The sequence below is a fragment of the Oncorhynchus clarkii genome, chromosome 10, assembly GCF_045791955.1.
Source record: "Oncorhynchus clarkii lewisi isolate Uvic-CL-2024 chromosome 10, UVic_Ocla_1.0, whole genome shotgun sequence".
NCBI classification, from domain to species: domain Eukaryota; kingdom Metazoa; phylum Chordata; class Actinopteri; order Salmoniformes; family Salmonidae; genus Oncorhynchus; species Oncorhynchus clarkii.
This window is the reverse complement of record NC_092156.1, coordinates 64158530-64181100: the sequence shown is the minus strand read 5'-3', so window position 1 is coordinate 64181100 and position 22571 is coordinate 64158530. Positions and strand designations below refer to the sequence as shown.

The window sequence follows — 22571 nt, the reverse complement described above, 5'->3', positions numbered from 1 at the left end:
TTTAAATGCCACGGGTAAAGGTTAGCCAGTATAGAGAGAGCATGCATAATGTTTCCCCAGGCCGGTGAATGTTTGTGATATGATATCAGGCACTCTTCTTCAAGCCAAGCTATCTGGTATAGTGGGGTATAGTAAGGCCATTCTATTTGTGTGGATGGATGGAAACTGCCTTAGGTGATGTGTGTGTTTTGGACAGTCTTCAAACACACCTGCATTGCATAAATGGGTTCAGAAATATATTTGCAAGAGCTATAACATCATCATCATTATGCAAGGCCCACTTTCTTCTTCTGCTAATAATGTAAATCTATTTCCATTCCATGCACATTGCCAGAGGTGTGTATAAACGGAAACCTTGTAGGCATGTACATACCCACTGGGCAAAATCTGGTTGAATCAATGTAATAAAATAAAATAACACATAATAAAATAAATAATAATAAAATAAAAATATGTGATGATGTTGAATCAACGTGGAAAACTGATTGGATTCGCAAAAAGTCATCAACGTAAGTCATCAACATAAGTCATCAACGTAAGTCATCAACGTAACTCATCAACATAAGTCATCAACGTAAGTCATCAACGTAAGTCATCAACGTAAGTCATCAACGTAAGTCATCAACGTAAGTCATCAACGTACGTCATCAACGTAAGTCATCAACGTAAGTCATCAACGTAAGTCATCAACATAAGGGAATTTACTCCTTTTTCACCCAACTCTAAACCTAAATCCAATGACATGGTAACGTTTTTTTGTTGATTTCACATTGAATTCAGGTAAACTCGAATTCAGGTAAATCAGAACTAGACGTTGAAGTGACGTGTGCGCCCAGTGGGTATACAGGTATATACATATACAGCTCTGACATAAATACATAAATAAAGAAATGGACTCTGGGTTTAATTATTAACAAGTACACAAGTGTATTTTATTTAACGCAAGCAAGTTTGTTCCTACAGTTTAAAAAAAAAGCCACTGTTTAAGCCGTTGGCACATGTATGTACAAAACAGATTGTGAAGAATCGTACAGCCTGCTACAAAGCATTCTTAGTGAAAGTACAAAAGACTAATATGGGAGGAGAAAGCGGAAAGCATTGTCAGGTTAATACTGAAGAAGTGAATACGCAACATCGGAACAAGTAGTATCTGTTTTATAAGACAGGGCTTTCAAAAATGAATATGACAAACCAAAGGAGGAAGGGAAACAAAATCATTCACGACAACCTAATAGGCTATTTGTTTACTTAGCATAATACTGTTAGCGTAGGAACCGCAATGCTGCACATATAAGAAATCAGTTGACTCAGACAGTCCAAGCGTAAAAATGAGAAATGAAAATTATGAAGAGAGAGGATTTTTAAAAACTTTTTGAATCAGTTAAAAACTATTACCACTGAATGCATAACCATGCCACAAATAACACCTAGATTCACGGTTCTTTTTAACTAGATAATACAAGTCATTTTTTTCTTGGTTAATAACCAAACGTTGCATGACTACAGTACAGAGATTCAGCTTCAAATCCAAACGCACTTAACACCAAGAAAGAGCTCACGATGGTTGAATAAGTGCACCAAGACATTTTTGTTCTTTTTTTAGTTAGCAACGGAATGATGAAACGCTGTACTGCAAAACTAGAGTAGTAGAAAGAGTTAAGACAAAGTTTGGTCCATACTCAAGAGTAATATAGTTTTAATTGTTTTATTGACATTTCATGTTTTTTAGTATAGCTTCACAGACAGTCAGGGTTTGGGTCAGTTTTTTTTTCAATTCAGTAAATTCTGCAAAAAGTTCAGTTTATTTCCTGAATTGACAGGACATAAATGGAATTGAACCCAACCCTGCAGACGGTTAAGTTATCTCTCAATGTGATATTCAACTTTTTCCACGTGTAGCAATACGGCCGTTTCAGGCCTAAAGCTTGTTCATCCGCTTGCCGTCTAGATTCTGTTACCATATTTATTTCACTGGTATCTCTGAAATGGACGTTCACAAGAATATCACCAAACTTTGACCAATGAAATGAATGACCTGAAATTGAAGTGTCTCACATATATGTATATATTTATATACCGTAGATATATATACAGAGCAGAATACTGACAAAAAAAAACATCTCATATTTTTTCTTCTGATAACTTGCATTTAAAAAGTTGAAGATTAAAACATATAAAACTGAAACCTGTCAAATGTTATTTTGCATGTGAGTTATGGCTTGTGATGAATGAGAAAAGTGGTTTTCTACAGAGTTTCACCCACGGCGAGATCCTGAAAGGCCATTCTATCAGATGAATTGTCATTCCCACGAAGCCTCTTCTTCTTCCTCCTTATACTACATATCATCATCATCATCATCTTCATCACTCTGCTGACTTGCCACTCAAACAACTGTTTTCTTTTCACAGTTTCAGAACACTATTAATATTGACAGACAATCAGTGTTTTTCACTTTCAATGACTAGGCTACTCAACAAAGCCAGCATACATTTCTGACAGGCCAAGCTACAGTTATAGCAATATGTAAAAAGCCACTTGAAGGTACTTTGTTCTGTTTGAGAATCCCTGGCACTCCCAACCAATAAATAATTTTCTGGAAAAAAGATTCTGTACATAGTTTTTATACCGGCGATGCTTACTGTTTCGGAAGCTTATTATGCTGTAATTTACCTGTAAATGATACAAGTTTCGGTCCCATTTTGGTCTTGTTAAGTGGATATGTTGAAATAAAAATGGATGTTAAAAACCTATGTTTGATTGGAGCTCCGTTGGATGACGAGTGTTTAGGAACGTATAAATATATTACGCGTAAATGTGAATTAAAAAGCGATTAAAAACTCAACAGCCCCCTCCTAAAACCCAACATAAATAAATGGAAGCACTCGACGTCGAGATATAGAACAACACGGTAAAAAGCAATGACACATTGTAAAAAGATGTGCTACTACCAATATACAAAATGCAAATGGGGGAAAAAAGAGGGGAAGAGGTAGAAGAGGGGAAAGGGGAGAACGGGTAGGGTATGAGAAGAAGAAACGGAGGAGTAAAGAGGAGGAGAAATACAAAGGAAATCTCAATACAGGAAAGAAGGGTTTGTCAGAGAAGACACACGGTATCCCGTAGGAACGACTTGTCTCGTCACACCCGTAAGCTTAGTGAAGTCGAAACCACCCACAACACGACACCACAAACCCCCCCCCCCCCCCCCCCCCCCCCCCCCCCCCCCCTTACACTTGTGCCCCTACGAACATAAACACCAGACATTGAATAGCTTGTGTGGTTTCTGTGTGTGTTCTGCTGCGTGTGTGTCATGGACGTGTGTGTGTGTGTTGGAGAGGGAGGGAAGGATAGGGGGACGGGAGGGGGGGGGGTTCGTATGCTTTAGGTGTAGGCATTGAGACGCTCTTTAGAGCGAGTGGAGTGGATGTCGTGGAGCTCCTGCTCCTCCTTGGACTTAATGTCCTCGTACTTCTGCATCCGACACGCGTCCTTCACGTAGGCCCAGTTAGCAGACAGTACCATTAGGTAGTGGACCTGTATTAGAGGGACACATGGGTTACAGGGATGTTAGTGGGAGGATTGTTAACCCCTCGACCGAGCCTATAACTCAGGGGAGAGTTTATTAAGTAATGAATTAGGCTGAAACAGAATTAGTTAGATAATTAGACAAAGCTATAACCAAAAACCCAAAGCAGATCTTGTAGTGGCACTGTGCCTTCACTGGTTTCAAACTGAAAACAAACCAACCAAACTTTAAGGGATGGATTAGTTGATCAACCTTATTCTTTAGTGAGCTCTGTGTCTGTTACGGCTGTGTCAGCATTTGTGCTAGTCAGGTGAACGGGGTGTGACAGGAGAGCCCGGTTATCAATATACCCATCGATAGCAACCAGAGGGGCTTGGTTATTATGATCAGTGGTGCCAGCAAAGCATATTTTAGTGAATAATAACAGAATCATGTGACGTGACCGATGACAGAGCTGGCGATGCTTTGGGGGCGACCCCTAAGCTCCTAGGTTCAGAGTTCAGTTCGGCCATGTTGATATCGAGGCGGTCGGCTCCTCTCAGCTCCTGACGGCGTACAGTGATGTCACTGAGACCACTGAGGTCAGGGGTAAAGGTGATGGGCCAACCGATAGGCCCCCGTCAGAAGCGGGTGCAGTATTTGCCCAGACTCTGAGACGTCAGGAGGACATTGTTACGGATAAGGACCGTGGCAGCTGACGCCTGTTCCTCATCAGACCAGAGAGGAAGAGAAAAGGAGAGAAGCAGTTATTGGACTCTGGGTCGCGTTCATTAGGCACCAAATGGAAGAAGAAGGACTGAAACAGGTGGCGACTGCGTTGAGCGCCCGACCTAAGGAACATATCCCTGATGTGTTTCTGCAGTAACTCTTTTCTCCACTGAGGGGCAGTGAGGTGTCAGTGATCAGCCAACCAGAGCATCTGCTGCAGAGGCTCTGAAGAAGTAGTTATGAGGTAATTAAATAAAGAAAAACACCAGCACTCCTCTGGTCCAGTGTATGACATGTATCTATCGATGATATTGTGTTGTAATGATGATGTGAAGATTCACATGCCTAACGAATTCCCTAAGCTTGGGATAAATAGGTTATTACATTATTTTGTTATATAATGACATGACCCAAACTCATCATGAATAAACAGACTCACCAAGATAGATCCAAGTTGGAGATACAGACAGTACTTCCTTCATACAATCTCACAATGATCTAAGATAATTTATCACAGAAAATATTAGACGAGAAGATGGTACATCAATATTGTCTATGCAAATTGATTTCTTACCCGTTTTCTAAACCTTAGCTCTCGGTGAGAACTAACACGAACACACTTAGGTGAGTCATCCCCTTGTGTATTACCATAGACATCCACTGGGTGGCCAAAGAGCACACAGTTGGGCCACAGACACAGACTTTGTGTTGTGAAGAGCCACTCCCGCCCAAATTGATTACCATTTCATTTACTCTTGTCTTTTATAGTCCTCAGACAACGCAGCAACAATGTCCTATTTTGCAGATTTAAAACATTACGTCATGGGTCTAAGGACTGGAAATGTATGACGTTGTTTATATTTTGTGCTAACAGGAAGCTGTTATGGACCTATCTATTTGATGACAACCAAACCATAAGAAACTGGTGTCATTGATGTTTCGACAAAACATTTCTCTGTTATTTTCACTGTGAACATATGTTTTTGTTTAAAAAGGAACTAGATACCGAATAACAGCCTTCATTAAATGTGTATTCTTCCACCCTGGCTACAGACGCAGCAGTCTTCTCCAGTAAAGATGGTTGCTCCAGTCCTCACCATCACTTAGCTGCTCTCAACAAGCCCCTTTCTTCTTCCCCAGTTTCCATGGCAACTGCGCCCTGTGCTTCTCCATCGCTAGGGTAACACCTCCCTCTAATCAACATCTCTCTCTCTCTCTCTCTCTCTCTCACTCTCTGTCGCTATGTCTTAATCTCTGTGTGTGTCTCTCTCACTCTCACTCTCACTCTCTCTCTCTTTCTCTCTCTCTCTCTCTCTCTCTCTCTCTCACTCTCTGTCACTATGTCTTACTCTCTGTGTCTCTCTCTCTCTCTCAATCACTCAATGTCTCTCTCTGTCTGTCTATCACTCGATCACTCTGTCTCTGTTTTGCACTTTCTCGATCTGCCTCGCTCTTAACACTGGGAGGACCTCTTTCAAAGGCAGCAGCCTAAAAAACAGTCCCTTTTTCCTCCCGATTACCAAATCTCTTGAATCCCTAGTCGTATAACCTTTGGTATGTCCCCACACAACAAGACAATCCTCTCCCACTGAGGTTTACCCTGCCTGCCTAGCTTTATGTGTTCAGACAGAGGGGAGGGAACAGAGTGGCGATGCTATCGACAGACATTTAAGGACCAATAGGCAGTTCACTCAACCCTCAGACATAAAGTAGAGCTGTCATTGTCTCACCATGGCGATAACTGCAGCCCCAGCCCCGGCCAGGGCACAGACGAACAAGTGGAACGTCATGTCCAGCTGAAAGACAATCAAACACAACAGAGCTTTATTAGTCACCAGGAAATAAAGACAATATACAACATCGGTGCTTGTTTTGTTGGTATTCAAAATGGGACGCAAAGCATCGTTCCAACTTGTCATGTCTGTGTTTACAATATTTCCAGGTCATGTTGAGATTAAAAAACTGAATCACAAAACGGTTGCTTTGAGAGTGAGATAGGGCAGGATGTATTAAGATTTGTCCCAGTGCAATATTAGCTCACTTTTTCAAAGGGACTTAAACGGAGGTAGGACAAAAGGATAAAGGAGGATAAAGGTTCGACAGAAAGACAGGCTAATCTTTATCAAGCTAAGTTTTTTGTTCCCTTTCCACAAGAGGTTAAAGTTCAAACCCCGAGAAATCTGGTAGCGCCACTACACTCGTCACACTCACACAAACCACCATTTAAAAAGACAGAGGAACCCTATAGCAGTGTTCCCAATCCTAGTCCTGGGGTCCCAAAAGGGTGCACGTGTTGTGTTTCTGGACCTAACACTGACACACCTAACTCAAATCAAAGGCTTGACGATGAGTTGATTGGTTGAATCAAGTGTGTGAGCTTTAGGGCAAAAACCAAAAAGTGCATTTTGTTCCCCAGAGCCAGGATCGGGAAACACTTTCCTAAAGCATTTATGATTTGAGAAAACTTATTCCAGCTCTATGGACAGACAGCCTTCAATGTGAGAGAGGAGCCTGACCCCTGAGGTGCGGCGCTCACTAAAGTTCACAGCCAACAGAACCCCCCTTCATCGCTCCCCAGCCACACACACACATCCTTACCTCGTTAGACTCACACATCTTAAAGAACTTCTCGGAGCCCGTGCACACCTTCCTCTCCTCCCCGATAGTTACCATGCCTGCGAGAAAAAACAACAATCCAGTTCACATTTACATTTCAAGTGACTTAGCTTGGCAGGCGCTTCGATCCACAGAGACCTAACAACAGCTACTGCGGCGAGTTACAACAAACACTCATGTTAACGGGCTGTAAAATAGATCTCCTTCAGGAGCATTAAATAACTGCAATGAAATGTAAAGAATACTGATTGAATTGTGTGCCCTCGAAGTGAGAAGACTAAACGACACACTATCCAGTATAGTATGCTCTATAGGTCATCGTCTTGTCAGACATCTTATCCACACTCATGGTAGAACACAAACAAACAAACAACTGGAAATAAACCACCAAAGCCCTGGTTAACCACTGCCAGTGTCAGTGACTGTGTACGTATACTGTGAATGGCAACAGTGGTGTGAATGGATGGCGGTGCCACCCGGGCCCTCCCTTACCAAACTGGCGCAGGTCCAGGCAGAGGTTGGCCCCCTCCACCACAGTGGTGTTCTGACAGATGGTCCAGATGTTGAAGTACATGAAGACGGGCAGCGAGGTGAAGGCTGTCACACCCAACCAGGCCAGGAAGAAGATATAGGTCAACATAATGAACTGCAGGAAGAAATGGAGGACACAAGAGGGAATGGTTCATTAGAGACAGAGGAAAGAAGAAGGAGAAGAAGAAGAAGAGCACAGAAGGAAATGAGGGAGGGGAATAAAGAGAGGGAAGAGAGGGAAGAGATAGGAGAAGGAAGAGAAGGACAGTCCATTAGAAAGAGAGAGGGAGGGGAAGAGTTAGAGGAAGGAGGAGAAGGAAGTGAAGGACGGTCCATTAGAAAGAGAGAGGGAGGGGAAGAGTTAGAGGAAGGAGGAGAAGGAAGTGAAGGACGGTCCATTAGGAAGAGAGAGGGAGGGAAAGAGAGAGAGGAAGGATGAGAAGGAAGTGAAGGACGGTCCATTAGGAAGAGAGAGGGAGGGAAAGAGAGAGAGGAAGGATGAGAAGGAAGAGAAGGACAGTTCATTAGAAAGAGAGAGGGAGGGAAAGAGAGAGAGGAAGGAGGAGAAGGACGGTCCATTAGGAAGAGAGAGGGAGGGAAAGAGAGAGAGGAAGGAGGAGGAAGAGAAGGACGGTCCATTAGAAAGAGAGAGGGAGGGAAAGAGAGAGAGGAAGGAAGAGAAGGACGGTCCATTAGAAAGAGAGAGGGAGGGAAAGAGAGAGAGGAAGGAAGAGAAGGACGGTCCATTAGAAAGAGAGAGGGGGTGGAAGATGGAAGAGAGGGAGGAAGGAGGAGAAGGACGGTCCATTAGGAAGAGAGAGGGAGGGATAGAGAGAGAGGAAGGAGGAGAAGGAAGAGAAGGACGGTTTATTAGAAAGAGAGAGGGAGGGAAAGAGAGAGAGGAAGGAGGAGGAAGAGAAGGACGGTCCATTAGAAAGAGAGAGGGAGGGGAGGAAAGAGGGAAGAGAAGAAGGAAGAGAAGGACGGTTCATAAGAAAGAGAGAGGGGGTGGAAGAGAGGGAGGAAGGAGGAGAAGAACGGTCCATTAGGAAGAGAGAGGGAGGGAAAGAGAGAGAGGAAGGAGAAGAAGGAAGAGAAGGACGGTCCATTAGAAAGAGAGAGGGAGGGGAGGAAAGAGGGAAGAGAAGAAGGAAGAGAAGGACGGTTCATAAGAAAGAGAAAGGGGGTGGAAGAGAGGGAGGAAGGAGGAGAAGGACGGTCCATTAGGAAGAGAGAGGGAGGGGAAGAAAGGGAGGAAGGAGGAGAAGGAAGTGAGGGATAGGCCCATTAGAAAGAGAGAGAGAAGATGACAGTTATAAGTCAGTAGAAGGCTGACTGGCTCATCAGCTGTCATTAGCATTGGGCCATAATTCAAAGAAGAGACATCTTAAGCTGTAAGTTCTCCATCACCAGATCTCTAATCCCGTCTCTCGGGTACTTCCTCCAGAAAGATGTGTCCTAATTGTCTACCCTAATACTTATTATACCTATCCAACGCCTTCAGAAACAAAGGGAGCGGATAGGGCGCAGAGGATAGGGGTTGATTTAAGTGTGTTTCTTACCCAGGCGGAGACGCACCGTCCGCAGGCGGTGATCTTGAAGTCTCCGTACAGGTCCCTGATGGCGCCGGTGGTGAAGAAGCCCTCCACCATCAGCAGGATGCCGTAGACGAAGAATGCCGCCGCCACGCCGTAGATGACATACTTCAAGATGTCAATCCTGCGGAGGAAGACAGAGAGACAGGAGCAGAGCGATGGGATCACTCAGTTGGTGTGGCTAGCACACCAAGACTAGCGGTTTCATTCCCAGGAACCATAGAATTAGGAATTAGAATACTAATGAAATATTCATTTAATAGGATCTTTATGACAGGAACTTACAAAGATCCATTTTTGGAATCAAAACATTGCTAAACGATACAGGTGTGTGCATTGAGTGTGCAGGCCATTTAGTCTGTAGGGTTATGTAAAAAAGCTCTAATGTCCCAGAAAGAACCTGGGTAGGAAAGTTAGGGTTAGCTCCATCCCTCCGGGTTAGGAAAATATTTCGGAGATAGTATTAGACAAACACAATGGGTTGATTTCACAAGTTTTACTCTGATAAAGATGATTTTATAGCGGTGTAAACCGTATTTTTATGTGAAGTGAATTTCACACCTAGTACAGCACACACCACATATTAGTGGCCTAAAAAGTGTATAGAAAGCCCAGTTACATCAGTATAAAAAGCCCAGTTACATCAGTATAAAAAGCCCAGTTACATCAGTATAGAAAGCCCAGTTACATCAGTATAGAAAGCCCAGTTACATCAGTATAGAAAGCCCAGTTACATCAGTATAAAAAGCCCAGTTACATCAGTATAGAAAGCCCAGTTACATCAATATAAAAAGCCCAGTTACATCAGTATAACAAGCCCAGTTACATCAGTATAGAAAGCCCAGTTACATCAGTTTAGAAAGCCCAGTTACATCAGTATAGAAAGCCCAGTTACATCAGTATAAAAAGCCCAGTTACATCAGTATAGAAAGCCCAGTTACATCAGTATAAAATGCCCAGTTACATCAGTATAGAAAGCCCAGTTACATCAGTATAACAAGCCCAGTTACATCAGTATAAAATGCCCAGTTACATCAGTATAGAAATCCCAGTTACATCAGTAAAAAAAGCCCAGTTAAATCAGTATAACAAGCCCAGTTACATCAGTATAAAATGCCCAGTTACATCAGTATAGAAAGCCCAGTTACATCAGTATAGAAAGCCCAGTTACATCAGTATAGAAAGCCCAGTTACATCAGTAAAAAAAGCCCAGTTAAATCAGTATAGAAAGCCCAGTTACATCAGTATAGAAAGCCCAGTTACATCAGTATAGAAAGCCCAGTTACATCAGTATAGAAAGCCCAGTTACATCAGTAAAAAAAGCCCAGTTACATCAGTACAGAAAGCCCAGTTACATCAGTATAGAAAGCCCAGTTACATCAGTTAGGCCAGGTCTACTGCTCATGTCACAATCTCCCGCCATTTCCAACATCTAGTAGAAGCACACACACACTTGCATTCACTAGCACACACCCCCTCCCTCCCTCTCGGCAGGCGGAGATCCGGTGAGCAGGTGCTCCCGGGACAACCCAGAGTGATTTCAGAGGGATTAAATCCCCCAACGGCCCCGTGCCAAGACATCACGCAGACGTACAAACACATGCATACACACACACACACACAGGATATTGGAATCCACACAGGAGTGAAGAAAATCGATCTCCGTCAGTGTGCTGCATCAGGGAAAAATCTCCCTCCCTCCCACTCAGACACATATCCATGATCAAACACCTGATAAATACACCTGCCAAGGCAGCAGCAGCTCTTCCTGGAGTCCAGCAAAATGAAAGCAGTTTATACAATTTAAAAAACATTGCAATACATTTACAGATTTCACAACACACTGTGTACCCTCAGGCCCCTACTCCACCACTACCACATATCTATAGTACAGAATCCATGTGTACGTGTGTGTATAGTGCGTATGCTATCGTGTGTGTGTGTGTGTGTGTGTGTATGCATGTGTCTGTGCCTATGTTTGTGTTGCTTCACAGTCCCCGCTGTTCCATAAGGTGCTTTTTATCGGTTTTTAAATCTAATTGTACTCCTTGCGTCAGTTACTTGATGTGGAATAGAGCTCCATGTAGCCATGGCTCTATGTAGTACTGTTTGCCTCCCATAATCTGTTCTGGACTTGGGGACTGTGAAGAGACCTCTGGTGGCATGTCTTGTGGGGTATGCATTGGTGTCCGAGCTGGGTGACAGACCTCGGTGCATTCAACATCAATACCTCTTAATACCACTTTGAGCCAGGAGAGATTGACATGCATGTTATTAATATTAGCTCTCTGTGTACAGCCAGGGGCCAGCCGTGCTGCCCTGTTCTGAGCCAATTGCAATTTTCCTAAGTCCTTTTTTGTGGCACCTGAACACACGACTGAACAGTAGTCCAGGTGCGACAAAACTAGGGCCTGTAGGACCTGCCTTGTTGACAGTGTTGTTAAGAAGGCAGAGCAGCGCTTTATTATGGACAGACTTCTCCTCATCTTAGCTAATGTTGTATCAATATGTTTTGACGTCAACTTGCTCAATTCCCACATGATCTATTACAATATTTAGTTGAGGTTTAGGGTTTAGTGAATGATTTGTCCCAAATACAATTCTTTTAGTTTAAGAAATACTTATAACTAACTTATTCCTTGCCACCCACTCTGAAACTAACACTTAACAAAGAGTTGCAGTCATTTCAGTCACTGTTTAGTGAGACTCACCCTCGCTTCAACAGTTCAGTACTATACTGTTGTGTATTGAGATAAGAGAGGGGAGTCAGGATAGTTACACTTGATCACATTTTAAATACTCCTCTTGTTGGGTATATGTATAGATAGTGAGTAATAATGTAGGTGTAAGGGAGATTTGCCGACCTCAATCTACACTTACAAGACAGTGTGCACCGCTAATGGTTAAACACTTCAGAAGAAAGAAAGAGAAGGAAATGTTCCGTTAAGTAACTGTGACTCACTTCCAGTAGAAATCACCAGGGACTGCTTGGGGTACATGTACATTTTACTATCTAGGGCGACCGAGGATATGGCGTCTCGATAAGGTGTTAACTAGGTGTGCCAGTCATAGCACAGGTGAGATTGGAACCATTCCCTTTACAGGTACTGAAGCTTTCAAAATAGGGCACTTTTTTGTGTGTGAGGACACACAGACTGTTGTTTTAACCACACTAACAAGGCTAGTTCCTTCAGGGGTCGAAGCAGACAAGGAGTAGGAAGAAGTGAAAACTCCAAGGCAACTTCTCCTCATTGAGTTTCAACAGATCTCCAGGCTGCATGTAGGTGTTTTGACAAACCAGACCATGAGTCATTTTGAAAAGGGCGGGGGGGGGGGGGGGGGGGGAGAACACTGTGACACCCCTCCCACGCAAACACACCCACACTCACATGGTTAAGACGTCCAGGGTTTCCACAGGAGCTCGGACCACCTCGAAGTAGTTCTGCAGGATGGTGGCGGTGCCAGAGAGGGCCTCGTGCCCGCAGCCACAGAACAGCGCCACCCCAGCGTACAGAAGGATGGTGGCGAAGAGAGAGGCATACGGGAGGACGCCCAGGCATTTGACGCAGCACTCAAAGCATCCTGGACAGAGACAGAGAGGGAAGAGGAGAACTTTTAGACTAAAGACGGTGGTAGAACATCTTAGATAGTCACATGTGCTCTAGTTATGTAATACGGTACATCTCACACTCTATTCACGGCTCGACAGGAATTGAAATACGTTTGACACCAGAACCAAAGGAAATAATAGCAGTGTAACAGCGAGGGAATCGTTGTTTCAGAATCAGAAGATCATTAAATCAGCGTTTTTCATTTAACCTTTTATTTTATTACATATATTTTACTACACCAAATCCCACCGCATCTCATTTAAAACGCACAGGGATCAAATGATATCCTATCTATCATCCGATAACAACAAACCACATTTCTCCAGTTGACCGAGAGCCAATAAATCGGCTGTTGCCATCTCGGGAAGGAAGTTTAATGTCACTCCAGCCAATCATAATCGCTCCTCGGACAGATTTATGGGTTTAATACAAAGAGAGCAAACGGTATTGATCTGTGGATTGCGGATTGCGGCCCTGCAAATGGAATCCCTCCCTTCACCCAGGCTAGAGCAGCTGCTGGATGTATGACTAGTCGTAAACACGGTGAGTGAGTGAGTGAGTGAGTGTGTGAGTGAGTGTGAGAGCTACAAAACAGAACACAGATAGCTAGAAGGAGAAGACAGTGAGAGAGGGATAGAAGGAGAGATGCAGTGTAATGGATAATACTGTGTCTGTGAGGGGGGGGGGGTATGTTTTATTATCTCAGACTACAGGAAGTATCTATCTGACCGTCTCCGATGAAGGAAAAGCGTGTTTGTGATACTTGAGTGTAACGCTCCCATCTATCTTCAACTGGACTGGATAGGCGAGGTTCAGATATCGCTTATCAAACGAATCGGCAAACGTCCAATTGTAATATTGAACTCCTATTTTCCATAGCCTTGTCCCAGATCCATTCGTGCTCTTGCCAATGCCAACAACATTGCTGTTTGGCATGACAGTGAATGAAAAGGAGTTGGCATGATAGCTCAAACAGACTGGCACTCAGGCTAGGCTTTCCTTGTTGTATTACTAATGTGCAGTAGGTGACTTCAGCACAAATCCCAGTTCTGTTCAGCCTCTATTGTACATTGGTGCCTCTGGACTTGCTTTAGTTAGAACACTTGGAAGGCATTTAAACTGCAGGGTCCCAGTTGTGTTGTGAATGAATAGCCCTCACACCTACGCTACACCTTGACATCACCTGAAAGCACTCCTGTCTATTTCTGTTATACCCCTCTCTGCATACACAGGATGCTCTGGAGACCATCACTGCTGCAGCCTGGAAAACGTGTGTGTGTGTGTGTGTGTGTGTGTGTGTGTGTGTGTGTGTGTGTGTGTGTGTGTGTGTGTGTGTGTGTGTGTGTGTGTGTGTGCATGTGTGCGTGTGCGTGTGTGTGTTAGTCAGTTGATGTCAGGTGGTATTGAGTCTACTGTGAGCACAGGGCCAGATTTCAGCCAATAGGAAATCAGACTTAGTTCAGAATCCTCTGCACTTCTCTTTCACTGTCAGTCCTGCTTATTATCCCCTTTAAGGCACAAAGGCGTGTGTGTGTATGCGCGTGTGCATGTGTGTATGTGTCTGTGCAGTCAGGCGGGAGACAGGAAAGACCGTCAACACACTCCCCATGTCTTCAGAGAGCCAAGACTGACACAGGGAGAGAAGAAACTGACAAAATGATCAGAATCTATACTGTTTCATATCACCATCATCCCATCAGGCCGTGTGGTATACTGATTTTCATGTATATTCTTGATGAATAAATATTGGTGAATAAATGACAGTGATAATAGTAAGCCAAGGATATATGATCATTTTACGGTACCCTCCTCTTTGTGCATTGAGGGAGGATTACTGTATCGTGCAGGGGTATGCAGCAAGATAAAACCAATCTCTGTGTCAAAAAAGTACAGGGTCACCTGTTTCTAATTGCCCCAATCCTAGTCATATTAGTAACCTTGATTAACAGTACAGGGTCACCTGTTTCTAATTGCCCCAATCCTAGTCATATTAGTAACATTGGTTCCTCGGTGTTGGACTGAATCGGCATGCCTATATACAGTCGCTAGTGAATGTCTACACACCCCTTGCACAGTCTTCAACATGTTCTGTGTGTGTGTATGTGTGTGTGTGTGTGTGTGTGTGTGTGTGTGTGTGTGTGTGTGTGTGTGTGTGTGTGTGTGAGAGAGAGAGAGAGAGAGAGAGAGGGAGTGTGTGTGTTCCTGTGGCAGACTAGACACAGTGGGGTATTGATTTCTGAGCCCAGTCCATCAGGGCACAATATGGGCAGTGGGCACCTTCATTAATCTACAAACACACCTGATAAATCGGCCAAACGATGGAGTCATAAGTATCTGTATGACGGCAGCTGATCAATTATTTACAAAGCTGATGTGGGTGAGGACTTGGGGAATGATTCAAGCTGTATAACTTGGATTAACAGACCAGGGTATTTTCCCATTCCAAGTGATACTGGGTTGATCACATTTCTTGAAAAATCGTACTGCATTTACTAGAGTCAGCTGTAAATACTATAGCTATAACTTCACTATTTCATCTTATTAATTCTATAACTGGTGCAATGAATTGCAAAGATGACACGACTGCACCTCCACTGCTTTCACTGAAGTACTCCTTTCCGTCTTGCCCCAATGCCCAGCTCAGAATACTAACACAAACTGTGCTCTCTCAGTTGAGAAACATTCGAAAGAGTCCATGGATATTCATTGGAAACGTCGGCCGGATGCCCCCAGGACTGAATCTGGGAAAGCCATTGTCAGCACAAAGTGGGAACGAGCAGCTCAGTTCACTTTCTTTCCCAGGAAAAAAATCCTTCACTCTACGAATCTATTAGCTGATGTGTGTGTGTGTGTGTGTGTGTGTGTGTGTGTGTGTGTGTGTGTGTGTGCGCACAGTACGCCCGAACACAGCGAAGGCCTGCCAACGGAATAAGACAATGTTTGTTTTCCGTTACCCTCAGCCCAGCAGAGACATGAATGAATAGAGTGGTGGCAGGTTGTAATTACATTGCCCTCCTCTATACAATATGTCAGGCTAGACGCTGTGAGGAGGATGTGTCCGTAGCCATGCCATCCTCTTCTTCTGCCATGCTGTTACCCACTGTGGGGGAGTGTAGTAGTTGTCTGCATGGCAACATGCCTATGGGGGATACGGCCGGTAGTCTAGTGGTTAGAGCGTTGGGCCAGTAACCGGAAGGTAAAAATCTGTTGTTCTGCCCCTGAGCAAGGCAGTTAACCCACTGTTGATTAAGGCAGCCCCCAGCACCTCTCTGATTCAGAGGGGTTTGGGTTAAATGCGGAAGACACATTTCAATTGAATACATTCAGTTGGACAACTGACTAGGTATCCCTCTTTCCCTTTCCCTGTATATATGCACACTCACATGTACACGGACACAGGCCGGCAGATAGGCATGGACACAGGCCGGCAGATAGGCATGGACACAGGCCGGCAGATAGGCATGGACACAGGCCGGCAGATAGGCATGGACACAGGCCGGCAGATAGGCATGGACACAGGCCGGCAGATAGGCATGGACACAGGCCGGCAGATAGGCATGGACACAGGCCGGCAGATAGGCATGGACACAGGCCGACAGATAGGCATGGACACAGGCCGGCAGATAGGCATGGACACAGGCCGGCAGATAGGCATGGACACAGGCCGGCAGATAGGCATGGACACCCAGAGCCAGCACCAGCCAGTGGTGGAGAACGTACCCAATTGTCATACATGAGTAAAAGTAAAGATACCTTAATAGAAAATTGTAAAAGTGAAAGTCACCCAGTAAAATACTACTTGAGTAAAAGTCTTAAAGTACCTGGTTTAAACATACTTAACTATCAAAAGTAAATATAATTGCTCAAATATACTTAAGTGTCGAAAGTAAAAGTAAAAGTATACATTATTTCAAATTCCTTATATTAAGGATATCCAGGGGCACACTCCAACACTCAGACATAATTTACAAATGAAGCATTTGTGTTTAGTGAGTCCACCAGATCAGAGGCAGTAGGGAGGACCAGGTATGTTCTCTCGATAAGTGTGTGAATTGGACCATTTTCCTGTCCTGCTAAGCATTCAAAATGTAACTAGTACTTTTTTATTTTCCTAGGCAAGTCAGTTAACAACAAATTCTTATTTTCAACAACAGCCTAGGAACAGTGGGTTAGCTGCCTTGTTCAGGGGCAGAACAACAGATTTTTTACCTTTGTCAGCTCGCTGATTCGATCTTGCAACCTTTCGGGTACTAGTCCAACACTCTAACCTCTAGGCTACCTGCCGCCCCATCACCATTTCCCTGGGTGTCAGGGAAAATGTACAGAATAAAAAGTACATTATTTTCTTTAGGAAAATAGTGAAGTAAAAGTTGTCCAAAATATAAATAGTAAAGTACAGAACGCCCCCCAAAAATACTTAAGTAGTACTTTAAAGTATTTTTTACTTAAGTACTTTACACCACTGGCACCAGCCCTAACCCACCCAACCCTCCCTCCCTCACTCCCTCCCTCCACACACGCCCAATAGGATGTCATCAGAGATGATCCAACACCCTACTGACTGCCTGGTTCAGACCCCTCAGTTCAAATACACGTCCGACAATGTCCAACACTCAACACAGTTGCCTGATGAACAACCAGCAAGGGGAGGGCTATGTTGTATCATCATTCTTTGCGATATGTCATAGACGCCCACAGGCATGTCAGGAAAAGGATGATTTTGCCAACAGAGAGAGAACTTATGGCGGTGTGTGCATGTTTGAGATCTGGGAAGGAACATATTGTCTTATTCATCTAGTATATTCATGATTGGGATAAACCCATGTATTCATCTAGTCTAATCTATGCTAGGATACAGACTTGATAGATAGCTGACATTAGATTGATAACTAAGCAATAATTACTTTCTGAGTGGATAACACACCACACATCATCTCTACAACTAATGGGACCTAATATGGGATCCATCTGATCCATGACAGTTCTCTAAGGACTCAAATAATAACACAGATCCATGATCTATCTCTCTATGTCCACCCTATGAACATGAATAGTGCTACATAGATGATTAATAACTGTATGTAAGGCCCAGTAAACGAACAGACACAGAGTAGTCCGTGGGCAAAAACTGGTTGAATCAATGTTGCTTCCACGCCATTTCAAAAAAGAAATTCAATGTGATGACATTGAATCAAAGTGGAAAACGGATTGAATTGTCTTTGTTTTCACCTAAACCCAGTGGCATGTTTTGTAGATTGTTATGTTAGTCAAAAACTCAACCAAATATTAAATCAAAATTATAAATGACGTCTGTGCCCAGTGGGATGTCCTGTTGATCGATGAGGTAACAGTAGATGAATGGCCTCTTAAAGGTATCTTAAAGGGGATGCGAGTCTCTTAATGGGGAGGCTAGGGGAAATTTACTGTAGTGCTGTGCTGGTCTTAAGTGGTTGTTTTTTCATCTAGATGGATGGTGGCACATGCACACAAACACTCACATTGAATGGTGATGGATAGAGATGCTCGCTTGGCTCAATAGTTCTATGTCAGCACTATCAACTCCATTTCCCAGGGGGCTTTGGCTTGGATGCCTATCTGGTCTGCTCAGCCTTCTACACTACTTATTAAAATGGTAATCTCTTCTCGCCTCCTCCCTGTGCCCTGCGGAGGAAAAGTTCCCTTTACTTAAAATAAGACGTTTCAAGGCAACCCCCGCTTATGAATTATAATCAAGAAAGCCTAATTCTTGTTTAAAATCCTGGGCGGGTGTTTAAGACAGGCTATTTATATAGGGTTAGATACCATGTCTGGTTATGAAGCTTGATAGCCAGGAACAATACCCCACAATTCCCTGTTTCATACTCTCCCGGACACAGATTAAGCCGAGACTAGATACCCTCCATTGAGTTTGCTTTTCAGTCCAGGCTTAATCTGTGTCTGGGAAACCAAAGACTCCAGCCACCCTAGTCATAGACTGTTCTCTCTGCTACCGCATGGCAAGTGGTACCGGAGCACCAAGTCTAGGACCTAGAGGCTTCTAAACAGTTTCTACCCACAAGCCATAAGACTCCTGAACAGCTAATCAAATGACTATTTGCAACCCCCCCCCCTTAAGGGCTTGTAAGTAAGTATTTCACTACCTACCACTGTTGTATTCGGTGTGTGTGACAAATAAAATGGGATTTGATTTGAAACCAGCCCTTACAGAAATAGTGAGCAGAATGGATTTTAGCCTAGGCTACAGCTCAAGTGCTAATGACATAGAAGTCGCTAATACAAAAGAGCGTAGGCTGTGGCATAAGCATTGATTGGCTTTGTACACTATTATCCCCTGCAGGTGCATAGGCCTCTTCCAGAATGGCTGTCATTACGAAGCAGCTGCTCAGACATTTAACACACGTTAAAGTGAGGCAATAAAAAGAGAGAGAGGGGAGAAATGGCGTCAGTCAGATTGTTATTAAGTGATTTTAAAAGCTGTGTGATATTCCATTCCAGCTGGCACATTGACCCGCCTCTGTGCCCACTCCTTTGAAGGGTATTAGAGATTTAGAGTTGGAGGTTCTGCCCGCCCTGCTCTTACTGTCAGTCATTTACGTCATTGGGAATGCAGCCAATCAGCTCATACTACTATTGTCAGCATTGACCTTACTTGGAATGCAGCCAATCAGGTCATACTACAAACAGTCAGTCATCGACCTGAGTGAGATCACAGCCAATCAGCTCATAACACTAACAGTCACTCATCGACCTCAGTGGGATCATAGCCAATCAGCTCATACTACTAACAGTCACTCATCGACCTCATTAGGAATGCAGCCAATCAGGTCATACTACAAACAGTCAGTCATCGACCTGAGTGAGATCACAGCCAATCAGCTCACACTACTAACAGTCCCTCATCGACTTCAGTGGGATAATAGCCAATCAGCTCATACTACTAACAGTCACTCATAAACCTTGTCATGTACTGTCATGTTGTGTCTTGTCTCTGTCCTTTCCCTTCACCCTGTCTCCCTCTGCTGGTCGTTGTTAGGTTACCTTTTCTCCCCCGCTTTCCCCCAGCTGTTCCTTGTCTCCTCTAACTACCCATTCACCCCATTTCCCACCTGTTCCCTTTTTCCCTCTGATTAGGTCCCTATATCTCTCTCTGTTTCTGTTCCTGTCCTTGTCGGATTCTTGTTTGTTGTGTTTCATGCCTGAGCCAGACTATCGTCATGTTTGCTGTAACCTTGTCCTGTCCTGTCGGAATCTGCCGGTCTATCTGAGCCTACCTATGTTTGGTTATTAAAGAAGCTCTGTTTAAGTTAGTTCGCTTTTGGGTCCTCATTCACTCGCCATAACAGAAGAATCCGACCAAGAATGGACCCAGCGACTTCGGATCCTCTCCACTCAGCCGTCGGGATCCAGGGAGCGATGCTAGGCAGACACGAGCAGGAAGTGTCTGCTGCTCGACATGCCGTTGAGACCCTGGCCACCCAAGTCTCCAACCTCACAGAACAGGTTCACCATCTCCGCCTCGATCCACCGGCCACTTCCAGGGCTTTCGAATCTCCGGAGCCCAGAATCAATAACCCGCCGTGTTACTCTGGGGAGCCCACTGAATGCCGCTCGTTCCTCACCCAGTGTGATATTGTGTTTTCTCTCCAGCCCAACACTTACTCCAGGAGCACTGCTCGTGTCGCCTACGTCATATCTCTCCTTATTGGACGGGCTCGTGAGTGGGGCACGGCAATCTGGGAGGCAAGGGCTGAGTGTACTAACCAGTATCAGGACTTTAAGGAGGAGATGATACGGGTTTTTGATCGATCTGTTTTTGGGGAGGAGGCTTCCAGGGCCCTGTCTTCCCTATGTCAAGGCAATCGATCCATAACAGACTACTCTATTGAGTTTCGCACTCTTGCTGTCTCCAGTGGCTGGAACGAGCCGGCCTTGCTCGCTCGTCTTCTGGAGGGTTTCCGCGCAGAGGTAAAGGATGAGATTCTCTCCCGGGAGGTTCCTTCCAGCGTGGATTCCTTGATTGAACTCGCTATTCGCATTGAGCGACGGGTTGATCTTCGTCACCGAGCTCGTGGAAAGGAGCTCGCGCTCTCCGTCGCCTCCCTCTCCGCATCACTACCATCTTCCTCTGCCGGCTCGGGTGCTGAGCCCATGCAGCTGGGAGGTATCCGCATCTCGACTAAGGAGAGGGAACGGAGAATCACCAACCGCCTCTGTCTCTATTGCGGTTCCGCTGGTCATTTTGTCACTTCATGTCCAGTAAAAGGCCAGAGCTCGTCAGTAAGCGGAGGGCTACTGGTGAGCGCTACTACTCCTGTCTCTCCTTCAAGATCCTGCACTACCTTGTCGGTCCATCTACGCTGGACCGGTTCGTCAGCTTCCTGCAGTGCCTTAATAGACTCTGGGGCGGAGGGCTGTTTTATGGACGAGACCTGGGCTCGGGAACATGACATTCCTCTCAGACAGTTAAAGGAGCCCACGGCCTTGTTCGCCCTGGATGGTAGTCCTCTCCCCAGGATTCAGCGTGAGACGCTACCTTTAACCCTCACTGTTTCTGGTAATCATAGTGAAACCATTTCTTTTTTAATTTTTCGTTCACCTTTTACACCTGTTGTTTTGGGCCATCCCTGGCTAGTTTGTCATAATCCTTCCATTAATTGGTCTAGTAATTCTATCCTCTCCTGGAACGTCTCTTGTCATGTGAAATGTTTAATGTCTGCTATCCCTCCTGTTTCCTCTGTCTCTTCTTCACAGGAGGAGCCTGGTGATTTGACAGGGGTGCCGGAGGAATATCACGATCTGCGCACGGTGTTCAGTCGGTCCAGGGCCACCTCTCTTCCTCCACACCGGTCGTATGATTGTAGTATTGATCTCCTTCCGGGAACCACCCCCCCCCGGGGTAGACTATACTCTCTGTCGGCTCCCGAACGTAAGGCTCTCGAAGATTATTTGTCTGTAGCTCTTGATGCCGGTACCATAGTCCCCTCCTCCTCTCCCGCCGGAGCGGGGTTTTTTTTTGTCAAGAAGAAGGACGGGTCTCTGCGCCCCTGCATAGATTATCGAGGGCTGAATGACATAACAGTGAAGAATCGTTATCCGCTTCCTCTTATGTCTTCAGCCTTCGAGATCCTGCAGGGAGCCAGGTTTTTCACTAAGTTGGACCTTCGTAACGCTTACCATCTCGTGCGCATCAGGGAGGGGGACGAGTGGAAGACGGCGTTTAACACTCCGTTAGGGCACTTTGAATACCGGGTTCTTCCTTTCGGCCTCGCTAACGCTCCAGCTGTCTTTCAGGCATTAGTCAATGATGTCCTGAGAGACATGCTGAACATCTTTGTTTTCGTTTACCTTGACGATATCCTGATTTTTTCACCGTCACTCCAGATTCATGTTCAGCACGTTCGACGTGTCCTCCAGCGCCTTTTAGAGAATTGTCTTTTTGTGAAGGCTGAGAAGTGCACTTTTCATGCCTCCTCCGTCACATTTCTCGGTTCTGTTATTTCCGCTGAAGGCATTAAGATGGATCCCGCTAAGGTCCAAGCTGTCATTGATTGGCCCGTCCCTAAGTCACGCGTCGAGCTGCAGCGCTTTCTCGGCTTCGCGAACTTCTATCGTCGTTTCATCCGTAATTTCGGTCAGGTGGCAGCTCCTCTCACAGCCCTTACTTCTGTCAAGACGTGCTTTAAGTGGTCCGTTTCCGCCCAGGGAGCTTTTGATCTCCTCAAGAATCGTTTTACATCCGCTCCTATCCTTGTTACTCCTGACGTCTCTAGACAGTTCGTTGTCGAGGTTGACGCGTCAGAGGTGGGCGTGGGAGCCATCCTTTCTCAGCGCTCCCTCTCTGACGACAAGGTCCACCCATGCGCGTATTTTTCTCATCGCCTGTCGCCGTCGGAACGTAACTATGATGTGGGTAACCGCGAACTGCTCGCCATCCGGTTAGCCCTAGGCGAATGGCGACAGTGGTTGGAGGGGGCGACCGTTCC

General features: G+C 44.9%; 1 protein-coding gene across 4 annotated transcripts in view; it reads right to left on the bottom strand.

The window, feature by feature from the left end:
• Positions 1-902: 902 nt before the first annotated feature.
• The window catches only part of LOC139418993 (neuronal membrane glycoprotein M6-a-like), a 74727-nt gene continuing 53058 nt past the window's right edge, over positions 903-22571 (bottom strand). For 2 of the 4 annotated variants that reach the window (XM_071168800.1, XM_071168799.1), the window contains exons 2-7: positions 12367-12559; positions 8945-9101; positions 7344-7497; positions 6834-6910; positions 5966-6031; positions 903-4228 (exon numbers count right to left, since the gene is read on the bottom strand). In XM_071168800.1, coding sequence (XP_071024901.1) covers positions 4148-4228; positions 5966-6031; positions 6834-6910; positions 7344-7497; positions 8945-9101; positions 12367-12559 — 728 coding nt within the window. In that variant the 3' untranslated portion in view covers positions 903-4147. The remainder of the gene's footprint in view (positions 4229-5965; positions 6032-6833; positions 6911-7343; positions 7498-8944; positions 9102-12366; positions 12560-22571) is intronic. The other 2 variants (XM_071168798.1, XM_071168797.1) reach the window with 1 other exon arrangement.